This window comes from Parus major, chromosome 7 (assembly GCF_001522545.3).
Source record: "Parus major isolate Abel chromosome 7, Parus_major1.1, whole genome shotgun sequence".
Taxonomy (NCBI): domain Eukaryota; kingdom Metazoa; phylum Chordata; class Aves; order Passeriformes; family Paridae; genus Parus; species Parus major.
Window position 1 is genome coordinate 1,538,404 of NC_031776.1, and position 15,217 is coordinate 1,553,620.

General features: G+C 45.5%; 1 protein-coding gene across 10 annotated transcripts in view; it reads left to right on the forward strand.

Annotated features, from left to right (window-relative positions):
• The window catches only part of AGAP1 (ArfGAP with GTPase domain, ankyrin repeat and PH domain 1), a 307,695-nt gene that overhangs the window by 184,124 nt on the left and 108,354 nt on the right, over positions 1-15,217 (forward strand). For all 10 annotated transcript variants that reach the window (XM_015634034.3, XM_015634041.3, XM_015634033.3 and 7 more), the window contains 2 exons: positions 1,022-1,126; positions 12,479-12,647. In XM_015634034.3, the coding sequence (XP_015489520.1) occupies positions 1,022-1,126; positions 12,479-12,647 (274 nt within the window). The remainder of the gene's footprint in view (positions 1-1,021; positions 1,127-12,478; positions 12,648-15,217) is intronic.

Consider the following 15,217-nt stretch of genomic DNA (forward strand, 5'->3'; position numbering starts at 1 on the left):
CCATTAGGAACTGCCTACTGGCTGGGGTTTGGAAATTAAAATTTCCTAAGGAAGTGTGTTCTTCATTTATTGCTTTGAATGTTCTAGAGCTTGTGGTATTTTATTTTTCAAAGTGAAATTCTGTGTTGCAGCTGAGAACAGGTAGCAGTTCCTGTCTGTTTGTCTGTTGGAACACAATGATGACTTTTAATCTTTGCTGTTGATGAGAAGCTGTGGCTGCCCCATCCCTGGCAGTGTTCCAGGACAGGTTGGACAGGGCTTGGAGTAACCTGGGACAGTGGAAGGTGTCCCTGCCCATGGTAGGGGCTTGGAACTGGGTGCATTTTAATGTCCCTTCAACCCAAACCATTCTGGGATTCTGTGATTGTTGGCATTCATCCCTGACTGAATATGGTGGAAAGGTGATTCACTTGGCCCAGCTCCTTTCCTCTCCAGTCACCTCTCTGTCATTAAATTATCCAGGATTCACTTGAAACACTTTGTATTTGCTCTGGTTTTGTTTTGCTACTCTTGCCTGGGATTGGGGTTTCTTTTGCTGAAATCAGTAGCCAAGAGGGGTTTCCATGGTGGTGTCACCTTTGTGCAGAGGGAATGAGAACACAGATGTGTGCTCCTCTGTGGGCAAGGAAGCCCCAGGAGCACGCTGGAGGGAGGCCACACAAGCAGGACCCTCCCTCAACCTGGGGCTCATCATTTGTTTTAGAGGGTAAGGAAATGCAGAGCATGGTGTCTTCATCAAATAGGAATCTATGTGGGTCACACTAAAATGTGCTTTCCTGAGGTGTGGAATTCAATGAAAAAGGAGGTTTTTCTACCCATTGGACAAAGCCAGTGGAGGGAATGTGCATTGTGGGAGAGGCAGAATGAGGAGCTTAACTCGCAGGAGAAAGCCTCTCTCAAAATGCTGGCAATAACACTTCTTTCTCTCTGTGTCTTGGGCAGTTGGGTGTTGTCTGGAGGGCAGAAGTTTTCAGAAGAAAAAAGGTTTGACCTTTTCTCTCTCTCTCTCTCCCCCCACCAGGGGATGCTGCTAAAGCGGAGTGGCAAGTCCCTGAACAAGGAGTGGAAGAAGAAATACGTGACTCTATGTGACAACGGCGTGCTGACCTACCATCCCAGCCTGCACGTGAGTACTCCCTGCTCTGGAATGCTCAGCCCTGCAAAGCAGTGCCAAGTGTGCCTTTGGTGAGACCACTGTGGTGGGGGAGCTTCCTTCTCTATCTTCATTCCCCTCCCTCTCAAAGAATCATCACCTGAAATAAAACTCCCTGCTGCAAGTCTGAGTGCACTCCAGTTCTCTGAATCCACTGGGACTGGGGCTTCCTTGCATCCCAACAGGCTGCTGGAACTATTTAAGGCTTTTTTTTTTCCTGCTAATTTCTTTTATAGATTGTTGTTGATCCCAGGGTTAAGAAACAAGCATTTTAAAAGAAAAAATTTCCTAGAGGTAGTAAAGAGTGTGGAGAGGTCTTTGTCAGTGTGCAGGGCTTGTGGTTTATTCAGGAGTAATTCTGAGCAGCTTTCTGGAAATGGCTTAGCCATTAAAATATGTTCCATACAACTTTTCTATGTTGAGGCATCTATCCCTGTCCCAAGGATGCTGTCTGCCCCTGAGAGTGTGTGGCACAATTCCTAGTGTGGGTTTGGGGGTGGAAGGAGCACAGAGATCCCACTCAGAGTAGCCCACCCCAGAAATCATGGAGTGATCCTCACCAAGGTTAAATAAATAACTCAAGGGTATGTATATATCTATACATACAGATATAATTATGTGTGAGATATAGATGAGATAAAGATGAGATATAGAAATATATAGAAATATCTATTTATCTATCTATATATGGCTTTATATAATATCTGATCTTGTATTTTATCATCATCCCATGTATGCAAACCAGAGGGTTGCCACTTGTAATGTTTTTAGGGCCAATTGTTTCTAAACCTGTTGGTGGCATCTGGAGTTCCTGAGCACTTTTACATTAAGGAGTGAAAATCAAGGTTTTGAGGCATTTTCTATAAATTCTGGGGTTTATAGACCTGCACCTGGAACTGGCAGGAAGCTTCTGCTTAAATGGGGTGGTGTCTGAGGAGATGGAACCCTAGAATCATTAAAGCTGGAAAGCATTCTAAGATCATCAAGCCCAGCTATAGCCCAGCACTAAACCACACCTCCAAGTGCCACATCCATGTCTGGCCCCGCTTGCTGTTCCCTGTCTGTGGGATATTAGCACTTTTTCTCTGCCTTGACACAAGATTTTATAGTCTCAGGTCCTGCCATAATGATGCTTTGCTCTGGTTTCTGATGTGATGTCCATGTCTCTTAAAAATTATGTGGTAAATTGGATGACAAGTAGCTTCAAGGCATTGCTGCTTCCCATCAGAAACCTTGTCCCTCAGCCCCTGTGTTCTGGAGCAGGGTTTTCACTGCTCCTTTGTGTGATGTGGTTCACATCTTTCTGCCCAATTTGGTCACTTTTAGTGCCTCTAAATTTGACTAATTCTGCTGTGAAGCAGCCCTGAAATACCCAGATTTGTGTATTGGTATTGCTCCCAGAAGGGGAGCACAGATACTGCATTCCCCCATGGAGCTGCCACTTGAGTCTGCCTTAGATTGTGCTGGTCATCAAGCAAGGAGGAGGCTCTTGAGTGTGCCCTGGTCCCTTCCTGGCTGCTGGAAAATGTTCTATTGTTCGTGGCAGGGCTGTGCACGTGTGAGGTTTTCATTGCTCTGGCAGACAATGGAGAAACTTCTCCTCCTCAGGCTCCCCCGGAGCTGCAGCGTCGCCCCCAGAGTAAGAATCCATTGAGGTTACACGTAATTACTTTGAGATTAGAGGTAAATCCATCGGAGATTAGAGAGAATCCATTTAAAGAAGAAGTAATTACCAGCCTGTAATTGTTTCCCTCTGTCCCCCACCGTGCCCCCCCACCCCAAGAAGAAGGTGCTGGGCTGGGTGTCTGTTTCCTCCTTGTGTGGATCAGAGGGGTTCGTGAGGGAACCACAGATATTTCAGTCAGTCACACTCCCAGTACACTTTGTACTAAACTTCCTTGGCAGGAATGGGACAATTTCTTTTTGGGGATTTCCAGCTGAGAGGTTCTTCCCCCAAACAGAATACCATGTTTGGGTTTTGCTGGTTTTGTTTATTAGTAATTTTTTGTTCCTTTTTTTTCCCAACTAAGCCAAAGTGATGATTTTTAATGCTGTGCTTGCATTGCTGTCTGGGATAATTTCTTACATTGTTTTGAAAAATCAGAGCCTTATTCCTACCAACTTTCCCATTAAGCAGCAGTGAAGAGCTTTTGTTAGCCATCTAAAATCAGTTTTGTAAACTTGTGTAAAGCCTGGCTTTTACCAGATTTAGATTGTTTCAAATGTCTAGGTCATTTTAGCTAATCAAAATGTTGCCCTTTTAATTCTGGAGTGCATTTTTAATTGCAGTGAAAGGTGGGAAGCTGGCCTCTAGTGGTGGTAGAAAAAGGAAATTTAGGAGATGATTTGGTCTGTCCAGCCTGTGGTTTGAGTCAGAGCGAAAGATCTTGTGTTGGAAGGAGCAATTACAGTGTTTAGTGGTTGTTAGTAAGCATTGTGTTTAATATTGCTCGAGGTTTGCCACAAGTTGGATCAGTTGTCTCTGCCAGATGCGTTCAGTGGCAGCTCAGGCACGAAGCAGTGGGTTTAACATAGAAAATAGGTACTGCAGAATCCAGCCCTGACATCCTTCTTGAAAACATTGCCTACAGAATGAAAGGTTTTGGGGTGGGGAGGGGAAAATCCAATGAGGCCCTTCCTTGCAGAGGAGGTGTCCCTGGGAGGGTCAGGCATGTTTGGCAGGGCAGCGTGCTGAAATGAGCGCCGCATTGTGCCAACTACATCAGCCACTCCTGGTGCCACCAGCTTGGTGTTTGACACAATAGAGAAATCCCTCTCATTTCTTTCTTTTCAAGAAAGTGAGGGGAGAGGAAAACGGGGGAAGAAAAACATATGTACATAAGCACCCTACTGTTTCCTGACTTGGTCATGTCAGGTTTTTTCAAGAGCCTCAAACCTTCCCGTCCCTTGGGATGCCGAGGAGCTGCGCCGATAGAAAATGGATGGGGATAATGAGAGAGAACTTTGACCCGCAGGCTTCAAAGTTCACCAGAGCTCCCTATTCATCTTGGGCTTCTGGAGCAGAGGCGTGGAGTGGATCACTAAAATTCTGGCCGGCAAATTCCGTGTCAGCCTCCCCAAAGGGCCTCAGGGGAATTTGTCGAGGCGTCTCCTGGCTTTTTAATGGCGGGATGCCCCGCGCCGGGGCTCCCGGAATGCATTCGCTGGGATACCTGCTGGGCAGCACTGCTTTATCTCAGCCTTCTCCTGATGAATAGCTGGTGCTGGCTCACCACTGGCTGCCTGCCACCGGGTTGCCAGCGAGCCACAGGTCAGCACATGACAAAGCTTTAGCTGTGGATGTCCATTCTCTGCTCTTGTATCTTCACCATTGCTGCGCCTCATTTGTGAAAAGAAGAAAAGGGGGGGGAAAAAAGGCTGAAAACAGCTCTCTTCTGGTAAGGGAAGTTTTCCTCTTTTATGTTTAGCTTGGTCTAGGTTTGATTTCAAATGAAAGCACAGTGCTGGGGCACCTTATGGGGGAGGAAGAGCTTCTCAAATACGTGAGAAGGAGGGTGCGATGCCCATCTAGAACACATCTGGTACACAAGCCCCATGTGTTACACAGCAAGGTTGGTGTTTGCTTGCTGCAGCCTTTAACCTTCATCTTCACTGCTCCAGTGTGATGACCTGGGGCTTCTAAATGTGATTGGGAGGGGGATATCTGCCTTTATCTCCGAGAGGGAGATGTGGATTCACCTGGTTTGCTCAATTCATCTCATGGTAGCCACAGTTCCAAATTGTCCCTTAAATGCAGTGCTGGCTGTGGTTGAGCAGCCCACGTGAACATTAGCAGTATTGTTTTATCCTCAAATATATTGGATGGTTTTTCTTTTTAAAAAAGGCAACATTTCATCCTGGTAAGGAGTCAGATCCAACACTGAGCTAAACTTGGCACAAGGGCTTCAGAAATACATTGTATGGGCATATTCTCTGGGAAAACCCTACAAACACCATAAAATTCCTGTAGGCTTGAGGTGTCATATGAGCTTTCTCTGCTTGGCCTGTTCCTCCAGGAAAAGCAGATGGTGAGAAGCAGGAGGCTTTTGAGAATGTTCTCTGTGTTGGTATATGGAATTGTTGTGGCTCCATGCACAACTCACTCAGGTCCCAGTGTTTCTCTCAGAGCTGCAGTTAAAATTTTTGTTACCAGCTCTTGTGATTTTCCTGAACTCTTTGGAAGCAGAAAGCCTGCTTGCAAACACAGGATCCCATCTCCCCTCACCCTTGAGAGCAGTGTGGTGTCCTGTGTGGGCAGTCAGCAACCAGAGCCTGGTGCTGCTCCAGCCGAGGGAAGCGCGCTCCCCTTCCCGTTGGGAATATCCCCACAGCCACGGCTGCAGCTCAGCTTTATTTCCAGGCTTGTCTTACCTCAGGCGGTTCAATAGCTCTGGAGTGTGTTGTTTGTGTTGCTTTAATAGAAATATTCATGCTCATATATTTCTAAAATACCATTGTGTATGTTCATTGGCCCCCCCATTTTTGCTCTGAAGGAATGTAAAGCTGGATATTCTGAAGGGCCTTTTAACTGGCATTTCCTATCAACAGCTAATCCTCAAAGCAGCCTTTGGTAAATAGAGACTTGGACTGACAAAAGGCCAGGCTGGAGAGGGTTTGGAGCAACCTGGGATAGTGGAAGGCCCCTGTCCATGGCAGGGGTGGAACAGGATGGGCTTTAAGGTCTGTTCCAGCCCAAACCATTCTGAGATTCTGTGTCACTTTTCACGTGTGATGTAGCTCTCCCTCCTGAGAGAGCAGTGATCAAAACAAATCCTGTTTTTATTTGAGTATGGATGAGGATAAATCTGAAGCTTTTATTGTAGTTACTATTTTGTCCACCAGCGTGCCTAAAACATTGGTTAGGATAGAAACAAATGAATTATGGGAACAGTTCAATATGATATAGTAATTTCTGATTTTTATAAAGTCCTGTAGCTGTACAGATCACTCAGTCACTTTTGAGCTTCCTGGAATACTTCTTTATTTTCTTAATCTGAAAGATGTAATAGAGTGAAGTTTGGGAGAGAAATATAAAACTGAAGATCATAGAAATGCAGAATAAATATCCTGAGTGTGAAGAGAGCCACAAGGATCTGTCCAGGCCTCTGTGCCCTCGAGGGAGTTGACACTCAGTAGTGTGGCAGACACAGCTGAGCTTTGGCAGAGCTGCACAGGCTGGAGCAAACACACATTCCAGTGTTGTATCTGTCTGCTCCTTCTTCAGAAAGTCAAGGAAAATTCTGATGATCAGAATGAGTTGCAATTTAAAAGGCAAAAGCCAAGCTATTAATTAATCGGGGGGTTTATAAAATTAGAGCTTCCTGTCCAGCCGAGCTAACTGCTGTGGGTATAAATGCTTCATAAATTACTCAGGATGATAAAACTCTGGTTTGTCTTTTACAGCAGCTCTCATTACAAAGGCTGAATGAGAAGTGAAGTGCAAAGGGAAGAGTTTTCTTAAAATTTTATGCAAATAAGGGTTCCATTTACAAAGGGACCAACATTTTGTTGCTGTTGTGTTCCAAGTCTTACCCTGCTCCTGCAACACCAATGGAGCCGATTAACTCCACTGTGTAGATACAGCCAGTGCTTTTTATTACTGAAATTTAATGTTCTTGATTCCCAGTGTGAATTCCCAACCAAACAGATTCATGATGACCTTCCTTTTGTCAGGACAGAGCACTTGAGGGTGATCAGTGTTTTCCAGAATAGGTTCCCACTCTTCTGTGCTCCTCAGAAATTACCATTTCATGGCTTTCCTTAGGATTAACTATGTATTATGAAGCTGAATGATATCATGGCAGTGTTGATATGTGAGAAGGGGGGGACAGCTAATTCCCCAGGACCATTTGATGAATATATTCCACCGTGGCTCATATCCCCACGGTCCGTCCACAGCTCAGGCTCTTCCTGGGAAAAGCAGCGAGGGCGAGGAGTTGGGGAGACTTTTTTTTTTTCCTCGTTGTTTCTTCTTAGGTGTGCCTGTGGCCCCACACGGAAACCAATCAAGGAGCGATTTATGTTCATTAAGGGCTTGTCAAAACTGAAAAATTTTCTAATCAACAGCGATGTGGCGGCGGCCCCTCCATGGCTGGGAGTGTCGCCTCGGCGGCAGCGGCTCCGTGCCTGTTACAACTCTAGGCTAGGAATCTGCTGATGATTACATTAGGCTAAGCTGCGAAGTAAATGAACCATGGCTTATTTAGGTGCAACTAGCTCCAGTGTAGTCCTGCCCCGCAGGGCACTTTATAGCGTTTTATGGCTTTAAAATTAGTGTAGCTTCCCATTTGCTGCAGGGTGCTGCATGTTATGCCTTTGAACTCAATAAGCAAAGGGAAGGGGGCCTTTTGTTTTTTTGGTTTTTTTTCTTCTTCTACCCCCACCCTTTTATTCTTTTTGCAGTTTAGCAATTTTGTTTTGCATCTTTTCCAGACGGCGTTTTGCAATAAAAATGTCTGACTGCCACAGAGAGGCACAAAAGTCAGGGCTCCATCCAATTTCCCGGGCTGCTCTTGGTTTGGGGGGAAGAGGATTTGGTTGTTGCTGAGGGTGAACAATAGGTTTTGTGGGTCCAGTAGGTCAGCTCACAAAATTGGAATTGTCTTTCAAAAAATACGCTGCACACGGTCTTTAAAATGTCATCCAGAGGTGCAACCATAAACTTCCTTTTCCATAATAATTTTTATTACGCCTCAGATCAGGAAACACTATTTCAAGCTCAGTAAGTGGAGCCTTAGGAGTGTTACGTCCGATTGAGCACTGGGGGGAAACTGCCACAAAATGAAGGTGTTTTTTACGGAATCCCAGAATGGTTTGGGTTGGAAAGGACCTTGAAATTCATCTTGTTCCACCTCCTTGCCATGGGCAGGGACATCTTCCACTATCCCAGACTGTTCCCAGCCCCATCCAACCTGACCTACGACACTTCCAGGGATAGGTTAGAAGCTCATCATCTCTCAGTGGAAACCAGGCACAGATCTGGGGAGGATTCCAAGCCTGGACCTGTTCCTAGCGATGGAAAAGCAGGCTTTGGAGAGATTGGAATAGCTGAAAAAGGAGAATGTGTGATATTCATATCTGTGTAGCATTATAGCCTTGGAAAGTCACTGCTCTCAGAGAGTCTCTCATTTCATATGTGGTGCCTTGGAAAAGGGTGGCAGTGGGACAGATGGAAGAAACGTGGGGAGACCTCAAGGAAGGAGCAGTTATTTTCTTACATTTTAGTGTTGTGACACATGGCATATCCTAAGGTGAGTGGTTTTAGTGTGGACTTGGAAACCCCTTTGCCCAATATAAAACTACAACCCCAGTGAAGGGCTTTCTCCCTATCCACCACTCTTGTGTTATTTGAAAACCCTCAAACTCCAGAATGTTTTTTATATCTCTGTTTTTGATAATCTGGGCCATATCTCTAGCTTGAGGATGGCTCTAGAGCACAGCCATGCATAGGTCAAGGGGTAATGGCTTTAAGCTGAAGGAAAGTGGATGCAGATTGGATATTGGGAAGGGATTGTTCCCTGGGAGGGTGGGGAGGCCCTGGTTGCCCAGAGAAGCTGTGGCTGCCCCTGGACCCCTGGAAGTGCTCGGGGCCAGCTTGGACATAAGGCATCAAGGTGAAGCCAGCATGTAGCCTGGGTTCAGCTTGTGACTTCTCCAGCTTTGAGGACCATCATCATGGTGCACAGCTGTAAATTCAACAACTGTTGGCGTTCAGAATCCAAAGAGGCCCCCAAAACAGCGGTGTCTCTTTTCGGTAGGCCTGTTTAGAAAACACGATCGTACCCATTTGCTCAATTTGCATGTCTGAAAGGCTTCTGCTCAGTTAATTGGTTAAATTAATTTCTGCTGTTGTAAACAGAGAGCTGCTGTATTAAGAGCAGAACTAAAGTAATTTTACTTTACATTATTCTGTGTCATGGTGCATCGTTCCTTTCTTACTCAAGGCGATTCATTTTGTGGGGCTGTCAAGTAATGTTTGGTGTCATCTTCAGTCAATGCAGCTTTTCTGATTTTCCCCTGATATTTTAACAGTTTATTTAGTCCTGTAGATAATGGTCAATGGCCTTGAGTAGTCAAATTAACACTTGGGTGGCGCCGTAGCGGAGCGGTAACCCGGGGATGAAAAGGGATGAGAATCGACGCGGGGAGCGCGTTTTGGGGGATTATGGATTGATGGATGTGGAGACAGCGTCGCCCCGCTCTGACTAAGATGGAGCTGCCAGTTAGTGCTGACTGCAGGCCATCACCTGCCTGTGTCTCAGCAGCTCGGGCTGCAGACCTCGGGTAGCCCTCGGATCCCGGGATCAGCGGAACGTTCCAGCTGCCGGAACCGGAGACGGCGCCGATTGGATTCAACCCTGTGATTCCTGTCGGGATCTCTTTGGGACAGCGGAGGCACTAATGGCTGGTGTCCCCCCTGCCCTGGGAGGAGGGGGGAGCCGTGTTAAGCCGTGCTGCTGGCAGCGAGCTGCGAGCTCCGGTCCCCCCGCCACAACTCTCAATTGCTAGCAGGTTTCTCTCACTGCACCTCATTTGCATCTGGGACATCAATTAGCATGTTTGTTGAGGCTAATTGAATGAAACTCAATCATAGCTCTTAATTGCTTGACTATGTGAAAAGAAATCACATTAATGCAGCTAATTAAGTGTATGGCAATAGATGCAACATAATTAGGAGCGAAATGTAAAAAACAAGCGACGGCGGAGGTGCGAGCGCGGGGTGCGGGGGATCGGGGCGCCCGCGTCTCCTCTGTGCCACATGTTTGGGGAGGGGTCCCTCTGCTTTGCTGCTGGCTTGAATTTTATTTTTTTTTATTATTTTTTTTCTCCCCTGCCTTGCTGAATGATGAACATGGGCAAGTTGAGAAGAGAAATGCAAATGGATTCGCAATTACTACTTTTTCAAGCTGTTGAGGGGCAGAAGATGGCACGTCTGGGGTGGCCCACTGTTGAGTGGGCTCCAGGGACTTGTTAAGTGCTGTTTAAAAGTACTTGGCTTTGAATTACCCTCATGCCTTGTTAAAGGGTTTTTTTCCCCTTTTTTCTCGGATCAGCATTTTCTACAACTAACATCTCGGGGAGTTATCCCTGTACCATTTGCATATCAAAATCCAGCTTGCTGTCTTCTCTTTAACACAGCATATTCCAGATGACAGCAAGACCCTCATCTGTTCTAATCTGATCAAACCCTCCATTGCGCTTCTGAAGCCTCGGCATCATTTTGTAGTTTGAACTTTCCTTCCCCGAGCGGGGATCTGACGGGGCTGGGAACGCGGTCCTTGCCCTCCCCTCCTCGGGGAGACCCGCAGATTATCGCCGTGCATCCTGCACACGATGAAAAGGCCCTTTATTATTTACATTTGATATATCCCCATAAATATTTAAGCTGACATTAATACCTACCCGGCATCTGTTGTTGTTCCGGGCGCGTTGCTCTGACGGCGCCTGCAGCGCGTTGGTTTTGTGCTTCTCGACCCTCCCTCCCTTCCTCCACTGGTTTTGGGGCTCCCCTCAGCCTGCTTTACCCTCAGTTATAAAAACCTTCAATAACACCCTGCCACATCTCAAGTTGGGAGATCACACACACCCTTCACCCAAATTGGATCCAAAACCCCCTTCTCCAGTTGAAGTTTGTTGTACATTAAATAAAACTATTAGAAAATAGCGCGTGCCAAGGTTTAGTCACTCTCTGATTAAACCTCACTTTAGAGCCCACCAGCAATAAATGCTCAATTATCTTCTGTTTATTGTATTTTAATTTGTGAAGAAGTGACACCCAAACAAGAAAGTGCTGCCAGGTTCATAATTTATGGATGAAAGTTGTTTGTTCTCCAGCACCTAGTAAAGGAATTTTCCTGAGTGGATTGCCTTTGTTTTTCTCTTGGCAGCAGAGCTCTGTGTCCTCTCCCCACAAATTGTTCAGACCTCACCTTTTCTTGTTAATAATTCTCACAGAGCTTGGGAAAAATAAGCTTCCTTGATGGCTTAGTTTGAGGGTTTTATCACTGATTTCTGTTAACTATGAAGAAATTATTGCTGCTCCAGATTTTTGATGGGTTTTGAGCAGAAGAAATAATTTGTGTTGTAAAAACTGCCAAAGGTGAAAGAATCTTGATGAGGGAGCAATCAGCTCCCTGGATTGTGGCAGCAGTGATACAGATTTTGGGTGAATTCAGGAAATTTCTTGGGAAATGGGAGCCCAGATCTTCTCCCAGCCACCTCAAATCACTGTTTTTTCTCTTGGGGTCCTTAATCCCGGAGTCCTGGAATGGTTTGAGTTGGAAGGGACATTAAAGCTCATTTCATTCCATCCCCTGCCATGGCAGGGACACCTTCCACTGTCCCAGGCTGCTCCAAGGCCCGTCCAGCCTGGCCTGGGACACTTCCAGAGATCCAGGGGCAGCCACAGCTTCCCTGGGCAGCTTTTTGTGCAGTGCTCTTGCCCCCTTTCACCCCTGATTTTACTCTCCTGTGCTTCCCCTCTTGCATATCCCCTTTACAAGAGTGTCTCTTTTGTTGCTTTTCATGTCCTCATAATTGTTCCAGTTTCAATTATTTTTTTCTGGAGTGTGAGTGACCACAGCCCTGTGTACCAGGAGATGAGAACTTAGGTGTCTTGTGTACTGGCTTTAGCATTCACCATCTCTCCTGGAAATATCTGTGCTGGTGTATCCCAGGATCAATTTGCCCTCTGATGAAAACACCCATGTCCATTTGCTTTCCTGTTTATTTCCCCTTTGTGAGCTTTTCAAGCAAGAATTAGCAAAAGCCTTTTCCATTTCTGGCTCCCAGTGTTTGCTCTAATCAGATGCAATTTGCATGATTTTTTTTCCCCCCTTTAATGATGTTTTGGTTAGGTTCAGGAAGGGTCATATTCTAAGGAAACAAAGTTGGAATTACTGAAACCTTCCCAGCTGGTTCCTTTTTGTAACTTTGGTGCCTGCTGGCCCATTCCAGCCGAATTTGGGGAAGGAGATGGGGGCATAAAGCACTGGCAGAGAGGGGACACAAGTCAATGTGCTCAGCAGGGATACTCAGCCTTGTCTTCTACTGTTTAGGACCTTTGGCTAGTGAGTTCCCACCCATGGCTGTGTTGTGATTTACCTCTTACCCAGCTGGTAGTTGGAGGATCCATGAGAAAGCTCCAGACTTTTGGGGTTAATTGTGAGAAGTGTGGAAGGGATTATCAGGAACACGGAAGGAAAGGAAAAACCATATGGTGGGTGCTGGCAGAGGATGTAGGGCCAAAGCCATGTGAAACCAGGTTTATTAATCCTGGTTAACATCATCCCTGTCTGATGTTGGGGTTTTTTCCTCTCTTTGCAGGATTACATGCAGAATGTTCATGGGAAAGAGATTGACTTGCTGAGAACCACTGTGAAGGTCCCTGGGAAGAGGCCACCCCGAGCCACATCAGCCTGTGCCCCCATCTCCAGCCCCAAAACCAACGGCCTCTCCAAAGACATGAGCAGTTTACACATCTCTCCAAATTCAGGTAAGAGAAGACCTTGCTAGGGGGGAAAAAATGGCAGAAAGCCTGCATTTCCAGTGTTTGTAGGGAATTACCCTCAACAGCTGGGACAGGGACGGATATCTCAGTAATTGGAAATGGCCAGGCTGGTGCTGCTCAGAGCAACCTGGTATTGTGGAAACTCTGAGCTTTAGGGTCCTTTCCAACCCAAACCATTTTGGGATTTACAAACCCACTGATGGGGAAGTTTTTAAGCCCTGACTATTCATCTGTCCCCCAGGAGAGATTGTGAGTTTCTGAGCTGCCTTCAGTGTCTGTCTTTGTGTATTTGTTACCTTGTACGTGCCAAAGCCCTACGTAATTTCACAGTAATTAACATATGGGAGGAATTTACAATCTCTTATCTAATACTCTGGGAAAAGCAAATGCTGTATGATCTGAAAGGGCTTTTTATGGCTTCCTGGTGAGATCCACAGCCCTTCTTCCCACTTTTGGAAAGTTCAGTATTATGCATTCTCCTAACAGCAAGATTCTTCTTTGGAAAGCTGTTTTAATTTATTGATGGAAGTGGTTTATAGCTCCTCCTGAGCTCTAAACAAAGACGTTTATTGTTTGCTGAAGTACTTGTCCATACAGCTAAGTGGATTTTAAAAAATTGCATTAAGGGAAAACATTTGAGACAATTTATCTTGTAAAATGCACAGCTTGTACAAAACCCATAATGGTCTAGTGGAAGTTCTGTCAGCATGTTTGGGATGACATCCATAAAATGCCAAGTGCATTTTGCATTTGTGGGTAATGTAGACACCTCCTACATGTGCCAGAAAAACCATCCCCACACTCCTGTCCCTGTGCAAAACCCACTGGGATGAGCAGCCCTGGGATTCCTGGATATTAAGGTGTCTTCTCTTGGATGATAATAATTATCTGTCTCATGCTTCATAGAATCGGGCTGGTTTGGGGTAGAAGGGACCTTAAATATTATCCAATTCCAGCCCCCAGTGCTCCAAGCCAAAGTGTAATTCCCTGGTTTTTTGAGGCATTCCTCTTTATTAGGGGAAGACAGGGAAGTTTTTTTTCTTTCCAGCTCTGAATGGTATTGTTTGAGATGGATTTTTAAAGTGATGCCACTGAGCAGACACCCCTGGAGATCTTGCCCTGGGACCTGAGGTGTCTGAAGCCATGATTTTATCAAACTCTTGTTTCAGGCCTTGACTTGGTGCTGAAGAGTTCATATGAGAAAATTCTTCATGGTTGGGTTGGTTTTTTTTTCCAGTTGACTATATAATTACATGACTAGGTGTGAGGAGTGCTTTGTTTTTCAATATACTTCCTAATTTAGGGAAGGAAAGCGCTGCACTAAGTCAATAAACTGCAGGTGAGACATTTAAATAAAGGTATTTCAGTTTTTAACACACTTGAACACAGTCAAAAATTACTTGATAGCTTCAGAGAAGCAAGTTTCTGGAAATACAGTTGGAGATATGTAAGAATTTAAGGTTTATGGCATGGAATTTACATGTTTAGGCATCTACTAGGATTGCCAGGTCAGAGGGAAATTTTCCATGCCAGTTCACAGCAGGCAGCTCCCACTGTGTGTGTGTATGTGTGTCTGTGTTCTGCCCAGCCTGAGGTACAGAAAGAAGTCAATTATGCCAGAAATTCCCAATGCTGGGAAGTTTAGATAGTGACTTACAAATAACACTGTGGGAGCAATTGGAGCTTCTCTCCTCCCTCTTGGCTTCTTCATCCTCTTGCTTAGAAATACCAAAAGACTTTGCTGTTGTTGATGTCTGGCCAGCATCTGCTGCTTGTTATTGGCTCAAAAGCAAACATAAAAAGGAGCTGCTAATCAGTTAAAAATGATTTAAAGGAAAGAAAAAGAGGGCACTGTCCCAAGCTGTGCCTGCCTGATGTGGTCAGGGACAGTGGTCACAGCTCCTGATGGGTGGGAGACATGTAGGAACTCGGGGCTGAGTTCTGCAGTGCCAGGAGGACACCTGGAATCGCTGCAGTTATCTGCTATGCAGCTCAAAACACCTGCAAATGATCCCTTGCAGGCTGTGCTGCTGCCTCAGAGCTTCCCCTCACTTGTTAGTGCTGGGAAAAGTGGTGTCTTGAGCCTGTGTGATGCTTTTAAATTGATCACAGGGCTGAACTTGTCACTTACTGGTTGTCACTGGGAGGTTTTTGTACAGGCTCTGCCACATGGAGGAGGTTTAGACTAAACAGGAGGAATCAGCACTTGATAATTTGATTTTTAGGCCTGTAAATTGGCTGTACTTTCTCTGCTTCATGTTACCTCTTCCCCAAAACAGTTAAATGCTGCTTGGCTTGGTTGATGCCTTCATTTGACACTTAAACACTCCTTGGAAGGTGCCCCTTAAGGCTGCATTTCAGTGCCAACTTTGCCAAGAAATCTCTTAATTAAATGCCTATTTGATTGCCTGTAACTGATATTTTAAGTTCATGTTTCAGCAAATAGTTTTCTGTGAGTGTAATTTCTTGCAACTCAACCACTCTTGTGATCCTCCCACAGTCTGTGAGCAGCTCGAGTCCTCCTTCTTCTCATCCCCTTCCCTCTCTAAAGCATT